Source organism: Ursus arctos, unplaced genomic scaffold, assembly GCF_023065955.2.
Source record: "Ursus arctos isolate Adak ecotype North America unplaced genomic scaffold, UrsArc2.0 scaffold_25, whole genome shotgun sequence".
Classification (NCBI taxonomy): domain Eukaryota; kingdom Metazoa; phylum Chordata; class Mammalia; order Carnivora; family Ursidae; genus Ursus; species Ursus arctos.
In genome coordinates, this window is record NW_026622930.1 from 238693 (window position 1) to 262812 (window position 24120).

General features: G+C 45.5%; 1 pseudogene and 1 gene segment (V, D, J or C); both read left to right on the forward strand.

The window, feature by feature from the left end:
• The first annotated feature begins 504 nt into the window (after positions 1 to 504).
• On the forward strand, positions 505 to 1042 carry LOC125282248 (immunoglobulin heavy variable 3-23-like). The segment is given in 2 exon segments: positions 505 to 550; positions 654 to 1042. Coding segments are annotated over 2 exon segments (435 nt in total).
• Positions 1043 to 20250: 19208 nt separating this feature from the next.
• LOC125282247 (immunoglobulin heavy variable 3-23-like) lies at positions 20251 to 20852 on the forward strand (annotated as a pseudogene).
• Positions 20853 to 24120: the final 3268 nt, after the last annotated feature.

The window sequence follows — 24120 nt, forward strand, 5'->3', positions numbered from 1 at the left end:
TTCCTCAGGAGACTGGCCGCTTTGTCCTCCAGGTGGTTCATGGGGAAGCAGGTCCTGTGGGAAGAGCAAGGGCCAGACTGGGATTAACTCTCACCCTGTACATGCTCTTGGACACCTCACAAACCCTCTAACATTCCGGGTGTAGGTTTAGAATTCTTTATGGGATAACATGACACCTGTCCCACAAGATTTATGTGAATATATAAAACTGAAGACACACATGAACGCCAAGTATATAATCTGGAAAGTTATATCATGAAATATAATTTTTTTCAAAAGTGGTCAACACCACCAAAACAAAGGCAGTCACATCTGTTCTGGTTACTGGCCTCTATGTCAGCATAGATCCCAAGCTGAATATATAGTCAGAGGTCATGCAAATAGGGCCCTCCCTCTGCTGATTAAAACAGCCCAACCCTGACTCTGCAGCTGGTAGAGGAGCCCCAGACCCAGGGTTTCCAGGTGTTCTAATCAGTAATCAGGACAGAACACAGAGAGCTCACCATGGAGTTGGTGCTCGGCTGGGTTTTCCTTGTTGCTCTTTTAAAAGGTAACTCATGCTGAACAAGAGACATGGAGTGTGTGAGTGGATCTGAGGGAGACAAACAGTGGGTGTGTGACAGTTTCCTGACCAGGATGTCTTGTGTCTGCAGGTGTCCAGTGTGAGGTGCAGCTGGTGGAGTCTGGGGGAGACCTGGTGAAGCCTGGGGGGTCCCTGAGACACTCCTGTGCAGCCTCTGGATTCAGCTTCAGTAGTTACAGCATGAGCTGGGTCCGCCAGGTTCCAGGGAAGGGGCTGCAGTGGGTCGCATACATTAATAGCGGTGGAAGTAGCACAAGCTACGCAGACTCCGTGAAGGGCCGATTCACCATCTCCAGAGACAACGGCAAGAACATGCTGTATCTGCAGATGAACAGCCTGAGAGCCGATGACACGGCCGTGTATTACTGTGCAAAGGACACAGTGAGGGGACATCAGTGTGAGCCCAGACACAAACCTCACTGTAGAAGGGGATCTGGACCAGCAGGGGGTGCACACTAGTCACCAGTTCTGTCCTTAAGCCCCAGGAGCAGCTGCAGATGGAGGTTGTGGGCAGGTTTCCTGTCAGGGTCTGGGGCTTCCTCTCCATAGAGCAGTTGCCCACAGGGACCCTCTCTGGACACATGATCCTGTGCTTACCTCTTCATTCTCTGACTTAGAAAATTTTTCTAACGTGAAAGCAGATATAGTAAAAACCACAAAAAAACAGTCACTCACAATGGTTATTCCTGTCCCTAAATACCAATGAATTACAAATATCCTGGTGCTCACATCTGAACCTTCACAGGAATCCCAGGTATACTCACTATGCATCACAAGACCACCCATCTCAATGTGCAAACATCCTAGAAGCAGCATTAAGTGCGTGCTGGACATGAGGCTACAGAGGCATCGACAATGCAAAGTGCAGAATGTGTCTTGGTGGGGGTCACTGTCATAATCCAAATCACAGCATCAATGTCAGTGACAACGTGGGAAAGCAGTAGACACCTTCCTGGTGTTGTGTGGATGTAGAACCTGAAGATCTCTGCCCCTCTCTCTCTCTCTCTCTCTTTCTCGCACACACACGCACGCACACACACACTGACTACACAAGGGTATAAAATCTTTAACACCTTCACCTGATTTCTCTATGAAATGTGGTCCTACAACAGAAATACACAGATACAGGAAGAACTCAAGAAGCAAGAATAATCTGAGATAAGCAACTTAAATTTACACCTAAAGGACCTAGAGAAAGTACAACTGAAGCCTAATACAGCTGAAGGAAGGAAATAAAAGTTGGAGAAGAAATAAATATAAATAAATGTTATAAAAACTAAAAAAACAACACAACAGATCAGAAAAAGTGTTATACACAAGTAACGCATCATGCAACACTACATCAAAAACTAAGAATATAGCGTATGGTGACTAACATAACATAATAAAAATTATTATAAAAAAGGGAAACCAAGGTTAAACATTGTTAAAATGTCTGTCCTGAACAGAGGAACTTACACTTTCATTTCCATCCCTGTTAAAATACTATCGGCATATTTCAAAGAGCTGGAACAAACAATCCTGAAATTTGTATGGAACCAGAAAAGACCCGAAAATGACTAGGGAATGATGGAAAAGAAAAACAAAGCTGGCAGCATCACGTTGCCTGACTGCGAGCTATATTCCAAAGCTGTGATCACCAAGACAGCATGGTACTGGCACAAACACACACACACATCTGGTACTGCATCAGAAAAGAGACTCCAGAAATGGACCCTCAAATCTATGATCAACTAATCTTGGACAAATCAAGAAAACAATATCCAATCGAAAAAAGTCTCTACATTAAGTGTTGCTGGAAAAACTGGACAGCTACAGAGAGAAGAATGAAAGTGGACCATTCCGTTACACCCTACACAAAGACAAACTCAAAATGGATGAAAGACATCAATGTGAGCCAGGAATCCATCAAAATCTTTGAGGAGAATATAGGCAGGAACCTCTTCGACGTCAGCCACAGTAACTTCTTTCAGGACACATCTCCAAAGGCAAGGGAAACAAGCAAAAGTGAAAATTTGGGACTTCATCAAGATAAAAAGCTTCTGCACAGGGGCGCATGGGTGGCTCAGTCGTTAAGCATCTACCTTCGGCTCAGGGAGGGATCCCGGCGTCCTGGGATCGAGCCTCACATTGGGCTCCCTGCTCTGTTGGAAGTCTGCTTCTTCCTCTCCCACTCCCCCTGCTGTGTTCCCTCTCACACCGTCTGTCTCTCTGTCAAATAAATAAATAAAATCTTTTTTAAAATGCTTCTGAACAACAAAGGAAGCAGCCAACATAACTAAAGGGCAGCCCAGAGGGTAGGAGAAGATATTTGCAAATGACATTTCAGATAAATGGCTGATATCCAAGATCTCTAGGACTTATCAAACTCAACACCAAAAAAACAAAAAACCCAGTCAATAAATGGTAGGAGACATGAGCAAACACTTTTCCAAAGAAGACAAACAAATGACTAACGGATCATTAGCCATCAGAGAAATTAAAATCAAAACCACCTTGAGGGCCAGTCTCCAGGGTGCCGTCCAGGCAGGCTTGTCTTCGGAGGCTCCTCGGCGGTTGGAGTCGCGGATTCCGAATAAAGAGATTTAACAGAAATGTCAATATAAACTTCCTGGTCCACACGAGGTCTCCTGGGGAACAGGAATGGCAGGAGCAAACAATTAGAAATGGTCACCAGTGAAGTTTCACCGCTGCACACAGGCCACAGGAACAGCACTATCTACACAGATGAGACATATTGACTTCCAGTTAAGATGGCGGAGGAGTAGGGGACCCCTTTTTCAGCCGGTCCCACGAGTCGAGCTGGATAGGTACCAGACCAGCCTAAACAACCACGGAACCAGCCTGAGACGCAGGAAGATGCATCTGGATCTCTACAAATGAACACCTCCAGTGCTGAGTATTGAGGTACGAAGTGGGGAGCCATGAAACCGTGCACAGATATCGGAAGATAAACGGAAGGGGGAGGGAGCTGCCGAATTCAGGTGCCGGGAAGCGGTAGCCACTTGCATGGGGGACCAGGCAGGCTCGCAGACGGCACCCGCGAGAGAGTGGAGTGAGACTGGTGAGCCGGGTGTGCGCGCCACCAGGCATCTTGCGGAACACCGGAATCCCGGTGCGCTCACTGGATCCAGACTGAGACCGGGAGCTTCCGGACGCGCGTGGGGCGGCTGGCAGCTGGCGGTGTTAGAAACACAAAGGACAGAGACACACTGGCCCTGGAAGTGAGGGCTGGGACGCCGGGTGTGGGGCGCACATCCCGGGACGCTGCAGGGTTGAGCAGCACCACCAATAACAGAGTTAAAGTGGCCAGAACATCAGTGAAGAATGGTCCGAGATCCCTCTGTTCTGTGACAGAGGCTGAAATTCGGCCGCTGCTGCTCTGACTCTCAGAAGAGGCACACCAAACCGCCAGGGAAAACCGCCAGAGAACAAAAGCCTGGAAATACCAGCTCAGAGAGTGCCCATCGCCATCCCCCCTCGCAGGGGACACGGAGACTCTACCCAAACAGGGTTGCCTGAGTATCGGCGTGGCAGGCCCCTCCCCCAGAACACAAAAGGCAGGCTGAAAAGTCAAGAAGCCCACAACCCGGGCGCCTGGGTGGCGCAGTCATGGAGCGCCTGTCTTCAGCTTAGGGCGTGATTCCGGCGTTCCGGAAAGGAGTCCCTCATCGGGCTCCTCCTCTTGGAGCCTGCTTCTTTCTCTCCCACTCCCCTGCTTCTGTTCCCTCTCTCACTGGTTGGCTGCCACATAAATAAATAAACAAAATCTTTAAGAAGAAGCCCACATCCCTAAGATCCCTATACAACAAGGGGCACGGCCTGGGACCCAGTCAATAATGTGGGCTCTGGACAACCCCGCAACCTCTCCTCATCAGAATGACAAAAAGGAGAAGCCCCCCACAGCAAAGAAAAGACAGTGAGTCTGTGGCCTCTGCCACAGAAATAATGGATATGGATGTAACCAAAGTATCAGAAATGGAATTCAGAGTAACGATGGTCAAAATGATGAGTAGAATTGAAAAAACTATTAACAAAAAGGTTACTGAGAATATAGAATCCCTAAGGACAGAAATGAGAGCAAATCTGACAGAAATTAAAAATTCTAGGAGCCAAATGCAGGCAAAACTAGAGGCTCTGACGGCCAGGGTCGCAGAAGCAGAGGAACGGGTTAGTCAATTGGAGGATGGATTAATAGAGGAAAAAATGAAAATAGAAGATGGTCTTAAAAAAATCCACGCCCACGAATGTAGGTTACGGGAGATTACTGACTCAATGAAACGATCCAATGTTAGAATCATCGGCATCCCCGAGGGGGTGGAGAAAAACAGAGGTCTAGAAGAGATATTTGAACAAATTGTAGCTGAAAACTTCCCTAATCTAGTGAGGGAAACAGACATTCGTGTCCAAGAGGCTAGAGAGGACCCCTCCCAAGCTCAACCACGACAAACCTACGCCACGTCACGTCATAGTGCAATTCGCAAATATGAGATTGAAGGATACAGTATTGAAAGCGGCCAGGACAAAGAAATTTCTCACGTACCAAGGCAAAGGCATCAGAAATACGTCAGACCTGTCTACACAGACCTGGAATGAGAGAAAGGGTTGGGGGAGCATATTTAAAGCTCTTTCAGAGAAAAACATGCAGCCAAGGATCCTTTATCCAGCAAGGCTGTCATTCAGAATTGATGGAGAAATAAAGACATTTCAAAATCGCCAGTCACTAACCAATTTCGTAACCATGAAAACAACCCTACAGGAGATATTACGGGGGGTTCTATAAAAGTAAAAAGGCCCCAAGAGTGATACAGAATAGAAAGTCACAGCCAATACAAACAAAGACTTTACTGGCAACATGGCATCATTAAAATCATATCTCTCAGTAATCAGTCTTAATGTAAATGGTTTGAACCATCCCATATAACGCCACAGGGTTGCAGATTGGATAAAAAGAAATGACCCATCCATTTGCTGTCTACAAGAGACTCATTTCGAACCCAAAGATGCATTCAGACTGAGAGTAAGGGGATGGAGTACCATCTTTCACGCAAATGGACCTCAAAAGAAAGCTGGGGTAGCAATTCTCATATCAGATAAATTGGATTTTAAACTACAGACTATAGTTACAGACGCAGAAGTGCACTATATTAATCTTAAAGGAAGTATTCAACAAGTGGATATGACAATTATAAATATATATGCCCCCAACAGGGGAGCAGCAAGATACACAAGCCAACTCTTAACCAGAATAAAGAGACATATAAATAAAAATACATTAATAGTAGGGGACCTCAACACTCCACTCTCAGAAATAGACAGAACACCCTGGCGAAAACTAAGCAAAGAATCAAAGGTTTTGAATGCCATACTCGACGAGTTGGACCTCATAGATATATATAGAACACTACACCCCAGAAACAAAGAATACTCATTCTATTCTAATACCCATGGAACATTTTCAAGAATAGTCCATGTTCTGGGACACAATACAGGTCTCAACCGATACCAAAAGATTGAAATTATCCTCTGCATATTCTCAGACCACAACGCTCTGAAATTGGAACTCAACCACAAGGAAAAATTTGGAAGACACTCAAACACTTGGAGACTAAGAACCATCCTGTTCAGGAATGACTCGATAAACCAGGAAATCAAAAATCAAATTACACAATTTATGGAGACCAATGAGAATGAAAATACAACAGTCCAAAACCTATGGGATACTGCAAAGGCAGTCCTAAGGGGGAAATACATAGCCATCCAAGCCTCACTCAAAAGAATAGAAAAAGCTAAAATGCAGTTTTTATATTCTCACCTCAAGAAGCTGGAACAGCAACAGAGGGACAGGCCTAATCCACGCACGAGGAAGCAGCTGACCAAAATTAGAGATGAAATCAATCAAGCAGAAACCAGAAGTACAGTAGAGCAGATCAACAGGACTAGAAGCTGGTTCTTTGAGAGAATCAATAAAATTGACAGACCACTGGCAAGACTTATCCAAAAGAAAAGAGAAAGGACGCAGAGCAATAAAATTCTGAATGAAAAAGGAGAGGTCACGACAAACACCATTGAAATTGGAAGGATTATTAGAAATTTTTATCAACAGCTATATGCCAATAAACTAAGCAATCTGGAAGAGATGGAATTCTTCCTGGAAACCTATAAACTACCAAGATTGAAACCGGAAGAAATTGATTCCTTAAACAGGCCAATTAATTATGAAGAAATTGAGTCAGTGATAAACAATCTTCCAAATAACAAAACTCCAGGCCCGGACGGTTTTCCTGGGGAATTCTACCAAACATTCAAAGAAGAAATAATACCTATTCTCCTAAAGCTATTGCAAAAAATAGAAACAGAAGGAAAGCTACCAAACTCATTCTATGAGGCCAATATTACCTTGATCCCCAAACCAGGCAAAGACCCCCTCAAAAAGGAGAATTACAGACCGATCTCCCTAATGAATATGGACGCCAAAATCCTCAACACGACACTTGCTAATACAATCCAACAGTACATTAAAAGGATTATCCATCACGATCAAGTGGGATTCATACCTGGGATGCAAGCGTGGTTCAATATTCGCAAATCAATCAGCGTGATACATCATATCAACAAGAAAAGACTCAGGAACCATATGATCCTCTCGATTGATGCCGAAAAAGCATTTGAGAAAATACAGCATCCTCTCCTGATTAAAACCCTTCAGAGTGTAGGAATAGAAGGTACATTTCTCAATCTCATAAAAGCCATCTATGAAAAGCCTACTGCAAATATTATTCTCAATGGGGAAAAGCTGGAAGCCTTTCCCTTAAGAGAAGGAACTCGACAAGGATGCCCACTCTCAACACTATTATTCAACATAGTACTAGAAGTCCTTGCAAGAGCAATCAGACAACAAAAAGCGATCAAAGGTATTCAAATAGACAAAGAAGAAGTCAAAATGTCTCTCTTCGCAGATGACATGATACTCTATATGGAAAACCCAAAACAAGCCACTCCCAAACTATTAGAAGTTATAGAGCAATTCAGTAACGTGGCGGGATACAAAATCAATCCTCAGAAATCAGTTGCATTTCTATACACGAATAACGAGACCGAAGAAAGAGAAATTAGGGAATCCATCCCAGTTACAATAGCACCAAAAACCATACGTTAACTTGGAATTAACTTAACAAGAGACGTAAAGGACCTATATTCTAGAAACTATAAATCACTCTTGAAAGACATTGAGGAAGACATAAAAAGATGGAAAGATATTCCATGCTCATGGATCGGAAAAATAAACATAGTTAAAATGTCCATGCTACCCAGAGCAATCTACACTTTCAATGCTATCCCGATCAAAATACCGAGGACATTTTTCAAAGAACTGGAACAAATAGTCCTTAAATTTGTATGGAAACAGAAAAGGCCCCGAATCTCCAAGGAACTGTTGAAAAGGAAAAACAAAGCTGGGGGCATCACAATGCCGGATTTCGAGCTGTACTACAAAGCTGTGATCACAAAGACAGCATGCTACTGGCACAAAAACAGACACAGAGACCAATGGAACAGAATAGAGAGCCCAGAAATGGACCCTCGGCTCTTTGGGCAACTAATATTTGATAAAGCAGGAAAAAACATCCGGTGGGAAAAAGACAGTCTCTTCAATAAATGGTGCTGGGAAAATTGGACAGCTACATGCAAGAGAATGAAACTTGACCACTATCTCACACCATACACAAAAATAAACTCCAAATGGATGAAAGACCTCGATGTGAGACAGGAATCCATCAAAATTCTAGAGGAGAACATAGGCAACAACCTCTACGACATCGGCCAAAGCAAACTTTTTCATGACACATCCCCAAAGGCAAGAGAAACAAAAGAGAAAATGAACTTGTGGGACTTCATCAAGATAAAAAGTTTCTGCACAGCCAAGGAAACAGTCAGAAAAACTAAGAGGCAGCCCACGGAATGGGAGAATATATTTGCAAATGACACTACAGATAAAGGACTGGTATCCAAGATCTACAAGAACTTCTCAAACTCAATACACGAGAAACAAATAAACAAATCAAAAAATGGGCAGAAGATATGAACAGACACTTTTCCAATGAAGACATACAAATGGCTAACAGACACATGAGAAAATGTTCAAAATCATTAGCCATCAAGGAAATTCAAATCAAAACCACACTGAGATACCACCTTACGCCAGTTAGAATGGCAAAAATAGACAAGGCAAGAAACAACAATTATTGGAGAGGATGTGGAGAAAGGGGATCCCTACATTGTTGGTGGGAATGCAAGTTGGTACAGCCACTCTGGAAAACATTGTGGAGGTCCCTTACAAAGTTAAAAATGGAGCTACCCTATGATCCAGCCATTGCACTACTGGGTGTTTACCCCAAAGATACAGACGTAGTGAAGAGAAGGGCCATATGCACCCCAATGTTCATAGCAGCAATGTCCACAATAGGTAAATCGTGGAAGGAGCCGAGATGCCCTTCAACAGATGACTGGATTAAGAAGTTGTGGTCCATATATACAATGGAATATTACTCAGCTATCAGAAAGAACGAGTTCTCAACATTTGCTACAACATGGACAGCACTGGAGGAGATAATGCTAAGTGAAATAAGTCAAGCAGAGAAAGACAACTATCATATGATTTCTCTCATCTATGGAACATAAGAACTAGGATGATCGGTAGGGGAAGAAAGGGATAAAGAAAGGGGGGGTAATCAGAAGGGGGAATGAAACATCAGAGATTTTGGACTATGAGAAACAAACTGAGGGCTTCAGAGGGGAGGGGGGTGGGGGAATGGGACAGACCGGTGATGGGTAGTAAGGAGGGCACGTATTGCATGGTGCACTGGGTGTTATACACAACTAATGAATCATTGAGCCTTACATCGGAAACCGGGGATGTACTGTATGGTGACTAACATAATATAATAAAAATCATTAAAACAAAAAGGGAAAAAAAAAAGAAACAAACTGAGGGTTTTACAAGGGAGGCGGGTGGGGGAATGGGCAGGCCTGGTGACGTTTATTAAGGAGGGCACATATTGGGAGGAGTTAAGATGGCAGAGGAATAGGGGTCCCCCTTTTCAGCTGGTCCCGAGTCACGCTGGATATGCACCAGACCATAAAGAAAACCCACGGAATCAGCCTGAGATGCAGGAAGATACATCTGAATCTCTAGAAATGAACATCTCCAGCACTGAGTATTGAGGTACGAAGAGGGGAGCCGTGAATCCACGCACAGAAATCGGAAGATAAACTAAAGGGAGAGGGAGGCAACACAGTCGGGAGCCAGTAAGCAGTAGCCACCTGCACTGGGGAGGAGGCCAGACTTGCGGACCCGCACCCACGAGTGCGCAGACTGAGACCGTGAACCTGGGCACGCCCCTGTGACCAGACTGAAAATGGGCTCTCCAGAGTACGCGGGAATCACTGAAAGAGGGAGCTCAGGAGCGCGCACGAGAACTGGGGGCAGCTGGCGGTTTTAGACACACAAAGAAGAGAGACATGAGGGCTGGGAACCGGCTGTGGCGCGCACAACACAGGACGCTGCAGGGTGTTCAGCAGCACCGACAGAAACAGAGTTAAGGAGGCCAGAAGAGCCCAGTGGAGAGCAGACTGAGATCTCTCTGTTCTGAGACAGAGGCTAGGATGCGGCCACTGCTGCTCTGAGGATCAGAAGAGGCACAGCAAACCGCCAGGGAAAGCCGCCAGAGAAGAAAAGCTGGAAATACTGGCTTACACTGTGCCCATCCCCATCCCGCCTCGCAGGGGACACGGAAACTCTACTCAAACAGGGTTCCCTGAGTATCAGCGCGACACGCCTCTCCCCCAGAAGGCAGGCTGAAAAATCAAGAAGCCCACATCCCCAAGGTCCCTATAAAACAAGTGCGCACTGCCTTGGTCCTGAGCAATAATTTGGGCTCTGGGCAACCCCGCAACCTCTCCTCATCAGAATGAGGAAAAGGAAAATCTCCACCCAGCAAAAAAAAAAAAAAAAAAAAAAACGAGTCTGCGGCCTCTGCCACAGAACTGATGGATATGGATATAACAAAATTATCAGACATGGAATTCAGAGTAACAATGGTCAAGATGATGTGTAGACTTGAAAAAAATATTAACAAAAATATTAACGAGAATATAAAATCTCTAAGGGCAGAAATGAGGGCAAATCTGGCAGAAATTAAAAATGCTATGGAAGGGGAGGGCAGGTATTGCATGGTGCACTGGGTGTTATACGCATCTAATGAATCATCAAACTTTACAGCAAAAACCAGGGATGTACTCTATGGGGACTAACATAATATAATAAAAAATATTTTAAAAAATAAAAAATAAAAATGCTATGAATGAAATGCAGTCAAAACTAGATGCTCTGACGGCCACGGTACATGAGGCAAAGAACGAATTAGTGAACTGGAGGATGGGATGGCAGAAAGAAAGTTGAGACAGAAACTTGGCTCAAAAAATCCAATCTCAGGAATGTAGGTTACGGGAGACTCAATGAACCGTTCCAATGTCAGAATCATCGGCATCCCTGAGGGGGTGGAGAAAGAGAGAGGTCTAGAAGAGATAGTTGAACAAATTGTAGCTGAAAACTTCCCTAATCTAGCAAAGGCAACAAGCATTCGTAGGAAGATTAGTAGGAGAAGAAAGGGATAAAAAAGGGGTGGGTAATCAGAAGGGGGAATGAAGCATGAGACACTATGGACTCCGGGAAACAAACTGAAGGCTACAGCGGGGAGGGGGGTAGGGGAATGGGATAGGCTGGTGATGGGTAGCAAGGAGGGCACATATTGCATGGTGCACTGGGTGTTATATGCAACTAATGAGTCATGGAACTTTACATCAAAGAGCAGGGATGTACTGTATGGTGACTAACATAATATGATAAACAAAGAAGATTATTAAAAAAAAAGATCTGTGTCCTGATGGCCCGCAGTGTTGATCCCCTCTGCGACCCTGGTGTCCTGGCCCTACATGGGGAGGGGCATTATATATTCTAATGGTAAACCTCTGTGACTCAGTTGGACTGGGTGTGAGACGGGACCTTCATGAGCTGTTCCAGAGATTACCTCATTCCTTAAGCACAGGACACCCCATGAGAAAGCTCTTCCCTGTTGCAGGTGCAAAGTGGGGTGCGGGATTGTCAGCATCCTGGCTGCGAGGATCTGCTGGAACATGAGGTCCAAGATCACATCTGAGGGTCTATGATCTACCCGTGGGGACCAGGACACCCCATCAGTCATGCCAGCTGGAATCTGTGGGTGTTCAGAGACTCAGGAATCTGACCTCCTTCGTTTGGCTCATCCCATCACCTCAGGGCAAACTGTAAACGAGGAGCTTGACATTGGTAATTCCGTAAAGTACTTCCTAATACTAGGGAAAAAAGGATTCCCAGAGAAGGAACAATGAATACAGAAATGATGAAATAAACAAGAAAAGCAGTATATCACTATGAATTCTATCAGGAGTTCTCAGTGGAATCGAAGAAAGCAAACAACGTGAACCCGCTAATTTGTAACCTTACAAGAATCTTTCCCCTACTACCATGTGTGTTGAAATCTCCTGTGTGTGAGACAGAAGTTAGGAGGAGAGGAAAAGAGAGAGAACATGCAACAGAGAAAATGACTTTTCCATTACAGATTCATAAATCATAAAGTCTTTATAATACATGCAGGAACCTGTCCATGAGGACCTCAAAGGACAGAGAAATCAAGGTAAAGAAGCTCCATACTCCAGATGCTGTGTGAACGTTCACGTCCAGCTTCCCCTTCATCCTCCACTTTCCCATGAGGATTTGGGGTCTGGATGGAGATGGGGGCACATCCTGGGGCTTGGACCCCTTTAGATGCCTGTGTAGTAGGGTCTGCATGTCTCACGTTGTGTGGGAAGGGAACACTTCTCTACCGACTCAGTTAAATGTGTTCCTCCCTAGAACCATCTGTCTCAGGGTGAGTACAGGACCATATGGCTTGGATTTTAGGTGTTATTTTTTATTTAAATTCATTTAGCCAACATATAGAACATCATTAGACTCAGCTGTAGTGTTCAACAATTTATCAGTTGCATATAAACATTTCTGTTCCACGGATGTAACTAGAGGGTATCGTTCTGAGTGAAATAAGTCAATCAGAGAAAGACAAATATCATATGGCTTCACTCATATGTGGAACATAAGAAAAAGTGCAGAGGGGGGCGCCTGGGTGGCACAGCGTTAAGCGTCTGCCTTCGGCTCAGGGTGTGGTCCCGGTGTTACGGGATCGAGCCCCACATCAGGCTCATCTGCTGGGAGCCTGCTTCTTCCTCTCCCACTCCCCCTGCTTGTGTTCCCTCTCTCACTGGCGGTCTCTATCTCTGTCAAATAAATAAATAAAATCTTTATTTAAAAAGTGCAGAGGATTATAGGGGAAGGGAAGGAAAACTGAATGGGATGTCATCAGACAGGAAGACAAACCAAGAGAAACTCCTAACTATAGGAAACAAACTGAGGGTTAGGGAAGGGAGGTGGGTGGAGGCATGGGCTGACCGGGTGATGGGCATTAAGGAGGGCACTTGATGGGATGAGCACTGGGTGCTGTACGCAACTGAGAAACTATTGAACACTACATCGGAAACTAATGATGTACTATGCACTGGCTAGTTGAATTTAAATAAAATTTAAAAGAAGAGGAAAAGAAGAAACGCATACCCACTTAACCCCCAATCTCTCTGCCTTGCTATCCACATGGATGAGCTTGTTTCCATATGTAAATACTTGCGTATAGTTCCTAACACCCTCTTTTGTAGATTGTATGTGGGCCATCATTTCCAGGACCCGTATCTGATTAGAGGGAGAGAATGACCCTAAGAACGCAAGTAATCAAGGTCTGGACCCTGGACTACTGCCTCATCCTCCAGGTATGTGAACAGGTGAATCCGAAGGTTAAAATTGCAGCCCACAGTCAAACAGCCCCACAAGAGAACACAAGAGAACCTTCATGAGGTTTCCAAATCTTCATCAACTCCAGCACAAACCCACTCAAGTAACTGGGGCTGGAGAACAGTTCAGGCAGAACTCAGCCTAGATCACTAGGAACAGACTCAGTGGGTCCTCACACCACCCACCATGGGGACACCAAGAACTAGTGACTGTCAACAGGGCTCAGGATCTTTTAATGCTTCCCCGTCTCTGCGGGGACCCACATGCAAATCACCTGGGTGCTCCCAGAAGAAATCGGCATCACAGGCAGAGGCCAGCGTGCTGGGTCTCCATCCTGCAGACAGCCATGCAGATGCTGTGGTTCCCTCCTTTGCCTTCTGGCAGCTCCCCTGGGTAAGGGTCTGGACGCTCTGGGATAGACGGGGGCCTTTCTGTGGGATGGGACCGAATCACCATGACTCTCTTTGTCCCTAGGTGTCCTGTCTCAACTTACACTTCAGGAGTCAGGCCCAGGACTGGTGAAGCCCTCACAGACCCTCTCTCTCAACTGTGTTGTCTCTGGGGGCTCTGTCACCAGCAGTTACTATTGAAACTGGATCCGCCAGCGCCCTGGGAGAGCATTGGAGTGGATGGGGAACTGGACAGGTAGCACAAGCTACAACCCGACTTTCCAGGGCCGCATCTCCATCACTGCTGACACGTCCAAAAACCAGTTCTCCCTGCAGCTGAGCTCTGTGACCACTGAGGACACGGCCGTGCATTACTGTACCAGAGGCACACTGAGGAGACATCAGTGTGAGCCCAGACACAAACCTTCCTGCAGGGACACAGTAGGGGCAGGACAGCAGGGGCCCTCAGAATCCACCAGGGAGTGCTCAGGACACCAGGGGGCTCTCAGGTCATCTCTGGGAGCTCAGGTCATCTCTGGGAGCTCAGGTCACCAGGGGGTGCTCAAGAGTCAGGGGCACTCAGGAGACAAGGGCACACTCAGATCAGCGTGTGGCACTCAAGACCCACAAATACACTTTCCACACCAGCAGCAGGTGCAGGAGGGGAGTAAACGCTCGTCTCCTGTCACCGTGTGGGGCATCCTCTCCATAAAACAGTTTCCCCGGGGGTCTCTCTCAAATAATGATTTCGTCTTACTCTTACATCTGTGAATACAAAGGTTGGTTGTAATAGGAGAAAACTATACTTCCATGCACAAAAGGCAGAACGTCACTTACACGGCTTCACCTTTTCCCTAAATGACAATTATATACAGACATTCTGATGTCAGTCTGCCAAGTCTGTAGAAGTTTCAGCAGGACTCAACAACACAGCACCACACAAACCAGTGTACGAACGATGAGCCAGTAAAATAAAGTTCGTGCTGAACATCAGGCACAGAAGCATCATGAAGCCAAAGCCAGAGGAGAAGGGCCCTAGTGCTGGGGGTGTTGTGTGGACACCATGCTCACAGCATCTAGTTAGCTGACATCATCCAGAAGCAGAGGGACCCCCACCAAGCTTGATACAGTTGGGGAATCAGATGATACGACACACACATGGGAGAATACACAATGCTTATCGATCTCAGGGAATGTCACACAGCGTGTCAGAAATGCTTTAATAAAACCAGGAAAGGACATGACATCAGGGATTTTCTCATGGCTCAGTGCTGGAGAGTCCCAAGGAATCAGGAACATGAAAGGCACAGAATCTCAGCTTTCCTATCCGATGTCCCATGTGTGGTGCAGGAGAAGACAGAGCAAGGGGCTTCTGGTGTCAGTAATGAATCATCAGAAGATAAAGTCTCATGCCTAATTCCATGCAACTAGAAAAATAAGTGAAAAGGAAGAGAACTGATCAAATACGTGAAGACCACCTGAGTCCTTAGAAAATGAGAATGATGACATATAAGCTGACAATACTAATAAGGAAGCTATTAGAAGTGGACTGAGGTCTTGCTGGGTGTCTGCAGTGGAAGCTGTCCACTCCCCAAGGTCTCCAGCTGGTTCTGAAGGTTCTTTGTTCACCGTTTGCACGCAGAGACCAGAAGATTCTACTGGATCCATGAGATCCTCACTTTGAGGTGCTAGAGGGGAGGGGCTTTTCATCTGCAGGGAATCGCTCATTGATCCTCAGTTGTTGACTTCAGCTCAATGTGTGTGACCTCCACCATCCTCACAAAGAAACCTAACAACAATGTGATGGGACGAGGAGTTGGGCCTTAGGGAGGCACTTAGGTCAGGAGGGTGCAGCCTCATGATGGGAGTAGTGCCCTTACACACCACGACTGAGAAAGCTCCCTGCCCCCTGACCGCATGTGAGATGACAGGGAATGGACAGCCCAGGATGAGGGTGCTCTTCAGAAATCACATCTGCCTGCACCTTGTCCTGAGTTTTCCAGACTCCAGCACTGTGAGAAATGAGTGTCTGTTGTTAAAGCCACCCAGTCTGTGTACAGTGTTACAGCAGCTGGAACAGAATAAGACATTTCTTTTTTGATAATGATTTTATTTATTCATTTATTTGACAGAGAGAAACACAGCCAGCGAGAGAGGGAACACAAGCAGGGGGAGTGGGAGAGGAAGAAGCAGGCTCCCAGTGGAGCAGGGAGTCTGATCTGGAGCTTCGTCCCAGGACAGTGGGATCACGCTCTGAGCTGAAGCCGGACACTTAATGACTGAGCCACCCAGGCGCTCCAAATTCAACATTTCTAAAAAAAAGTACTTAGAGCCCCAAATCCTCTTCTTCCCTCAGCTCAGGAGATGGCTTCCAGGCTATTCTCATCCCAGTCAATGTTGAGATTTACTCTCTGGGGAGGTCTCTGAACTGCAGGATACCAGGCACATGTCCTAAGCTCTAGGCCTTAGACCCTAACCCTAACCCCAAATCTAACCCTAACGTAACACAAACAGTAACTGTAAACATTACATGATGAGGGAATTGAGTAAATAAATGAATAAATACGAATTCCCATGTGTGAAATTGAGTTCCATGAATATCTACATAATAAGAAAACCCCAAAGCTAAATAAAGTCCCTCATCGATGCAAAGGTACTCCCCCACATCTACTCCAGGTTAGTTGTTGCCGTGGAGACCATATAAATAATACATTCTCGGAACTCCACACCTTCAGTCAGGCTAGGAAGCAACTTGATTGAAATACCAGAAACTGGAAATGATCCCAATCCTAAACAACTGCTTTAAAAAATAAAATTTTCCTGTGTTCATTGTCTGGAACGCTGCCAGGAATTAATAGTGATTTTTGCTACACACAGCAAAACGGATGTGTTCTCAAGGATTGATGCTGAGCAAATTAAGCCTTAAAAATAAAAGCACATATAGTCTAATAAAACATTTATACATCCTAGAAAATTAAAGCTAGTCTATGGTAACAGAGAAAAATCAGTAGTTATGTGGGAACAGCGTGAAGAAGAGAAGACAGGAAGGAGGAATTCTAGGAGATACAGGAAGATGTAAGAGGAATCTATTTTCTCACGTGATAATGTTGAGTCTAACATCAGTGATGACCATATCACGCACTCTGCACGTGTGCAGTGCATCCTGTGTCAAGTACACGCATCACAGCCGTTACAGATTCTCACACAGATGACTCAGGAGCCACGCAGACATAGTGACATGTTAGAGACTTGAAAATACACCTGCACAAACCCTGATTCTCTCTGTACTTCAGGTAAAGTCCGGAAACAATCATCCTGTCCCCATCACAGGACGAGTTCCACATTCGTCATCAGCCTGCCCACTCTGTCCTGCAGGTGGATCAGGGAGGCAGCAGGTCCTGTGGGTGGAGCACAGGTCCACGTCCTGGGGCTCATATTCACCCCAGAGCTGCTCTTGGACACCTCACAATCCCTCTGCACTTCTGGGAATAGGTTCATATCTCTTTATGCAGTAACATGACACTAGGCCCCAAGATTTGTGTGAATATGTAAAAACTATGTAGCACACCGAGCCCAAGTGTGTATTCTGCAAAGTCATATAATCAAAATCCGAGTTTCCCAAATGTCACTAGCACCAAATCAAAGGCATTCACATCTGATCTGGTCTCTGCCCTTCTCTGTCAACATAGGTCCCAAGCTGGCTATAGAGTCACAGGACATGAAAATAGGGCCCTCCTTCCACTGATTAAACCAGCCCAGCCCCGACCCCAGCAATGGGAGAGAAGCTCCAGCCCCAGGATCCCCATGTGTTCCCATTCAGTGATCAGGAGAGAACACAGAAAACTCACCATTGACTTTGTGCTTGGCTGAGTTTTCCTGGACACTATTTAAAAGGTAATTTATGGTGAACAAGAGAAATTGAGTATGTGAGTGAATATGAGTGGGAGAAGCAGTGGATGTGAGACAGTTTCCTGACCAGGATGTCTTGTGTTTGCAGGTGTCCAGTGTGAGGTGCAGCTGGTGGTGTCTGGGGGAGACCTGGTGAAAGCTGGGGGGGTCTCTGAGACTCTCCTGTGCAGGCCCTGGATTCACCTTCAGTAGTTCCTGGATAAATTTGGTCTGCCAGGCTCCAGGGAAAGGGCTGCAGTGGGTCTCATGTATTAGCTATGATGGAAGTAGCACAAGCTGGGGAACCTGGGGACATGAATGTGTAACTGTCTCCAGAGGCAGGAGGATAGGAATGTTCCAGATCAAGCATGCAGGAAGGAAGAGTGAGGGAATTCTTCCTCCCTCTGCATTTCATTCTGTTCAGAACCTTAATGGATTGGATGATGCCCACTTACACAGAGACCATGGATGTGAATACCAGTCTCTTCTGGAAACAGCATTACAGGCACCGACAGAAACAATGTTTAATCTGGGCACCCATGGCCCAGTCACGCTGACACAGGGTTAACCATCACTCATCAACCTTGGTAAACCTGGGCATCCATATGCATCTGTGTAAATCACACTCATTGTGAATATAAAGAAAAGAACATGGTCATAACTTCACCTTCTATGATACACATCTCCTGCATGTAACCAAGAACACAAAATCCCTTTACCACAGTAAAGAAAAACATTGATAATCATATATTACTAGTAGGGGACTTCAACACTCCACTCCCAGCAATGGACAGATCATCTAAGAAGATCAACAAAGAAACAAGAGCTTTGAATGACACATTGGACCAGATGGACCTCACACATATATACACAGCATCCCATCCTAACACAACAGAATACTCATTGTTCGTGAGTGCTCACGGACTTTATTCCAGAATAGATCACATCCAGGTCACAAATCAGGTCTCAACAGATACCAAGAGATTCCGATCATTCCCTGCATATTTTCAGACCACGAGGCTTTGAAACTGGAAATCACTGTGAAATCATTCACAAGAGGAAATTTGAAAGTGAAAGAGCACCCTACTAAATAATGAATGGGTGAACAAGGACATTAAAGAAGAATTTATAAAATCGTGGAAACTAAGGGAAAGGATACGCACCTGGTCAAGACCTATAGGAAACAACAAAGGTGGTCCTCAGGAAGAAGTACGTTGCAATACAAACCTCTCTCAAAAATTTAGAAAAACTCAAATCCACAAGCAAACTTTACACGTAATGGAGCTGGACAGAAAACAGCAAATGAAGTCTAAACCAAGGAGAACAACAGAAATAATAAAGATTAGAGCAGAAATCAATAAATAGAAACCAGAAGAACAGTAAAGCAGATCCCTGAAACTGCTACAGTCTCTGAGCTCCATATCTACAACTGCAGTGAGAAGCAAATTTATTATAATATCAGAAACTGGAAAAATTCTTATCCCAACCAACCACTTAAAAAATGAAATTCTGCTATTTCACTCTAAGGAAATCTGCCAAACTCTAAAATACATCATTCTTGCTACAGACAGCAACATGGCTGAATTCTCAAATATTTATGCAGAGAAAAAAAGTCCTACAAATGAAATTACATACACTATAATTGCACATTTATAAACTCCTCAAAATTAAAACTAGTTTAAGTAACAGGAGATATAGCCAAGGTATGTGGGGACAGGGTGAGAAAGGGAAGGAGGAGGAGGAATTCCAGGGAAAATACAGGAAATTTTAGTGAGAAGTGGTTTGCTGACTCTGGATAATGCTGATTGTGACTCCAGTGTTTATCACATGACACATTCTGCATGTGTGCAGTGCATCCTGTGTCCAGTACACTCATCAAAACTAATAAACACAGAGATGACTCAGGAGGAACATATAGATATTGACATGTTAGAAAATACACCTGCACGAACCCTGATACTTTCCTTACTTTAAGTAACTCTAGAGCAGGTAAAATCATCCTGTCCCCACTACTCGAGGGGTTCAACGTGTCTCACGAGGTTGCCCTCTCTGTCCTCGGTGTTCAGGGGCAGGAGTTCGTCCTTGGATGCTGGGGCTCATTTTAACCCTGCATGTGTTCCTGGACACCTCACAAACCCTCTAAAATTCTCGGTGTAGGTTTATGATTCATTATGCGACAACATGACACCTATCCTGCAGGATTTGTGTGAGTATGTACAAATGAAGTCGCACAAGGAGGCTACGTACATATGTGAAAAGTTATATAATGAAGAGTTATATTTTTTTTCAAAAGTGGTCAATACCGCCAAAACAAAGACAATCACATCTGCTCTGGTTAGTGGCCTCTATGTCAGCATAGATCCCAAGCTGAATATATAGTCAGAGGACATGCAAATAGGGCCCTCCCTCTGCTGATTAAAACAGCCCAACCCTGACTCTGCAGCTGGGAGAGGAGCCCCAGCCCCAGGGTTCCAGGTGTTCCAATCAGTATCAGGACAGAACACAGAGAGCTCACCATGGAGTTGGTGCTCGGCTGGGTTTTCCTTGTTGCTCTTTTAAAAGGTAACTCATGCTGAACAAGAGACATGGAGTATGTGAGTGGATCTGAGGGAGACAAACAGTGGGTGTGTGACAGTTTCCTGACCAGGATGTCTTGTGTCTGCAGGTGTCCAGTGTGAGGTGCAGCTGGTGGAGTCTGGGGGAGACCTGGTGAAGCCTGGGGGGGTCCCTGAGACTCTCCTGTGCAGCCTCTGGATTCAGCTTCAGTAGTTATGGCATGCAGTGGGTCCGCCAGGCTCCAGGGAAGGGGCTGCAGTGGGTCGCAGTTATTAGCAGTAGTGGTGGTAGTTACACATACTACGCAGACTCCGTGAAGGGCCGATTCACCATCTCCAGAGACAACGGCAAGAACACGCTCTATCTGCAGATGAACAGCCTGAGAGCCGACGACACGGCCATGTATTACTGTGCAAAGGACACAGTGAGGGGACATCAGTGTGAGCCCAGACACAAACCTCACTGTAGAAGGGGATCTGGACCAGCAGGGGGTGCACACTAGTCACCAGTTCTGTCCTTAAGCCCCAGGAGCAGCTGCAGATGGAGGTTGTGGGCAGGTTTCCTGTCAGGGTCTGGGGCTTCCTCTCCACAGAGCAGTTTCCCCCAGGGACCCCCTCTGCACACATGATCCTGTGCTCAACTCTTCACTCTCTGACTTAGTAAATTTTTCTAATGGCAAAACTGCTATAGTAGAAACCACAAAATACAGACTCACTCACATTGTTTATTCCTGTCCCTAAATACCAATGAATTACAAATATCCTGATGCTCATCAGCTGAACCTTTACAGGAATCCCAGCTGCACTCACTGTGCATCACAGGACCACCCATCTCAGCGTGCAAACATCCTAGAAGCAGCATTAAGTGCATGCTGGACATGAGGCTCCAGAGGCATCGACAATGCAAAGCAAGTGCAGAATGTGTCTTGGTGGGGGTCACTGTCATAAACCAAATCACAGCATCAATGTTAGTGACAACGTGGGAAAGCAGTAGACACCTTCCTGGTGTTGTGTGGATGTGGGGTCTTCAATCCTCACACACACACACGCACACACACACACACAAACACATTCACGCATGAGTATAAAACCTTTATGACATTATCCTAATTTCTCTGCAGCAAAGTTGGTCCTAAGACAGAAATACAAGCATACAGGAAGACTTCAAGAAGCAGGAAAAATGTGAAATAAACAACCTAACATTACACCTGAAGGAGCTGGAGAAAATACAATGACTGGTGCCTAATATCATGAAGAAATGAAATAGTAATAATGATTACAGCAGATAGACGATATAAAAACTAAGAACAGAACAGATAAAAAAAAAAACCAAGACCTGGTTCTTTGAGAGAAAAAAAAACAATAAAATTGAGAAATCTCTGCCTAATTGTATCAAAAAAAATAGAAAAGACCCACATAAATCATATCAGAAATCAATCTGTTTCTCCAGGAAACAAACAGGGTTTCAGAGGGGAGGGGTTGGGGAAACGGGGTACCCGTGTGATGTGTATCAAGGAGGGCACGTGTTGTGATGAGTACTGGGTATTATACACAACTAGTGAATCATTGAGAACTACATCAGAAACTAATGATGTACTCTAGGTAGCTAACTGAACACTAGTTTTTAAAAAACGAATCACAAGAGATAACGTTGTGAGGAAAAAAAAAAGCTAGAATTATAGAGGAGCATTCCCCCATCCAAATCCTGAAATTATACTCAAAACTCAGTGTTCCAACTGCGGGTGACTGGAGGGGAGGAAGAGCGGATGGTGTAACTGGATGATGGGCATTAAGGAGGGCACTTGATGGAATGAGCACTGGGTGTTATATGCAACTGATAAATCGCTAATTCTACCTCTGAAACTAATAATACACTATGTAAACTAAATTGAATTTAAAAATTTCTAAAACCTAAAAAAATAAAATAAAATAAATCCATCTGATAGACTCAAACACTTGGAAATTAAGAACCATCCTGATTGAGAATGTTTGGGTCAACAAGGAAATTCCAGAAGAACCTGAGTAATTTATGGAAACCGATGAGAATGAAAACACATCGGACCAAAACCTATGGGACACTGCAAGGCGGTCCTGACGGGAAAATACAGAGCCATCCAAGCCTCACTTGAGAGAAGGCAAGGATGATGCCCTGCCCTGGAAGGTGGCTGCAGGTCCCCATCAGGAGAGCCAGGATTCCCTTTCCAGCCTTCTCAGAATGGACTTCTCAGAACCAAAACTAGGGTTAGGGCTAGGGCCTAGGACCATGGGAGATCTGATCTGCCAGCTGTGTAGACACAATCCTGGATGCCTGCATTGAGGGCATGGTTTGGGAGGAGTGTCAGGCTCAGGGTTTTCAGCAAGTTCTGTGGTGAAAGTGGGTGTCAGTGGGATTGGCTCGGGTGGGCATTTAGATATCTTGTGCTCTGAAATCATTCTGCAGGACCCAAATGGCACACTTTCCTTCTGTGTGGCATGCTGATTCCTCAGGTATGGTTCAGGTTTCCCCGTTCCCTGGGCCTTTGGAGATAGGCCACTGGAAAGACCTCTGAGAATACAAGTAGCGTTAGGATTAGGACCTAGGAGCATGGGAGGTCCGATCTACTGGCTTTGTACTTATCATCCTGGGGGCCTGATTTGAGTAGGTGGGTTGTGGTGAATGTCAGGCCCATGGTTTTTGTCCAAGGGTCCCCTGAATGCGGGAGTTCACTGAGATTGACTCAGTGGGACATGGAGATTTCTCCTGCACCAAATAGCTTCTGGAACCCTGAAGACACGCTTTCTTTCTGTGTGGCATGCTGAGGCCTCATTTATGCCTCATGTTTACCAATTCCTATGTCTTTGGAGCCAGGCTTCTGGGAGTGGACTGCTCAGAACCCAACCTATGATTAGGGTAGGGCCTAGAGGGTGGAAAGTGTGATCGACCGGTGCTGTGGCCCTCCCAGGGGCTGAGTGGAGAGTGGTTCGGGGTGAGTTTCAGTCTGAGTGTTTGGGGTCACGGGTCTGCTGAAAGTGGGGTCCGCTGGGATTGGCTCAGGTTGCCATTCAGATTTCTCCTGCTCTGACTCCTTTCTGGAGTCCCACATGGAAAGATTCCTTCTGTGTGGCAGGGTGAGTCCTCTGGTACTGTTTAGGCTTCTGGAAATCGTTGGGGCTTTAGAGCCATGCATGTCAGAATGGACGTCTCAGAACCGAAATTAGGGTTGAGGTAGGGCCTAGGAGCATGGGATTTCCAATCTGCTGGCTGTGTGGTGAATTTACCGGGGGAGGGGGGCATAATTGATGGCAAGGGTTGGAGCGAGTGTCAAGCACTGGGTTTGCGGCTTGGGGGCCAGTGAACGTGGGGAATTGTGGGATTGACTCAGGTAGACATTCAGATTTCTCCTCCTCTGCATCTGTTCTGGAGTCCCATGTGGCATGGTATCCTTCTCCGTGTCAGCCTGAGTCCTTTGGTATTGCTAACTGATGCCCAGTCTCTGGGTTTTAGGGCCAGGACTCTGGCAATAGACATCTCAGAACCCATTTTAGGGGAAAGGTTAGGGCCTAGCACCATGCCTTTGGACTCCAGAATCTATTCAGAGAGGGAGATATCAACATGTCAAACTGAGTCAATCCCAGCAAACTCCCGCATTCAGGGGATCCTTCGACCAAAACCCTGAGCCTGACATTCACCACAATGCACCAACTCAAATAGGCCCTGGGATCATAAGGACAAAGCTAGTAGATCAGACACCCATGCTCCTAGGCCCTAACCCTAATGCGAGTTGGGTTCTC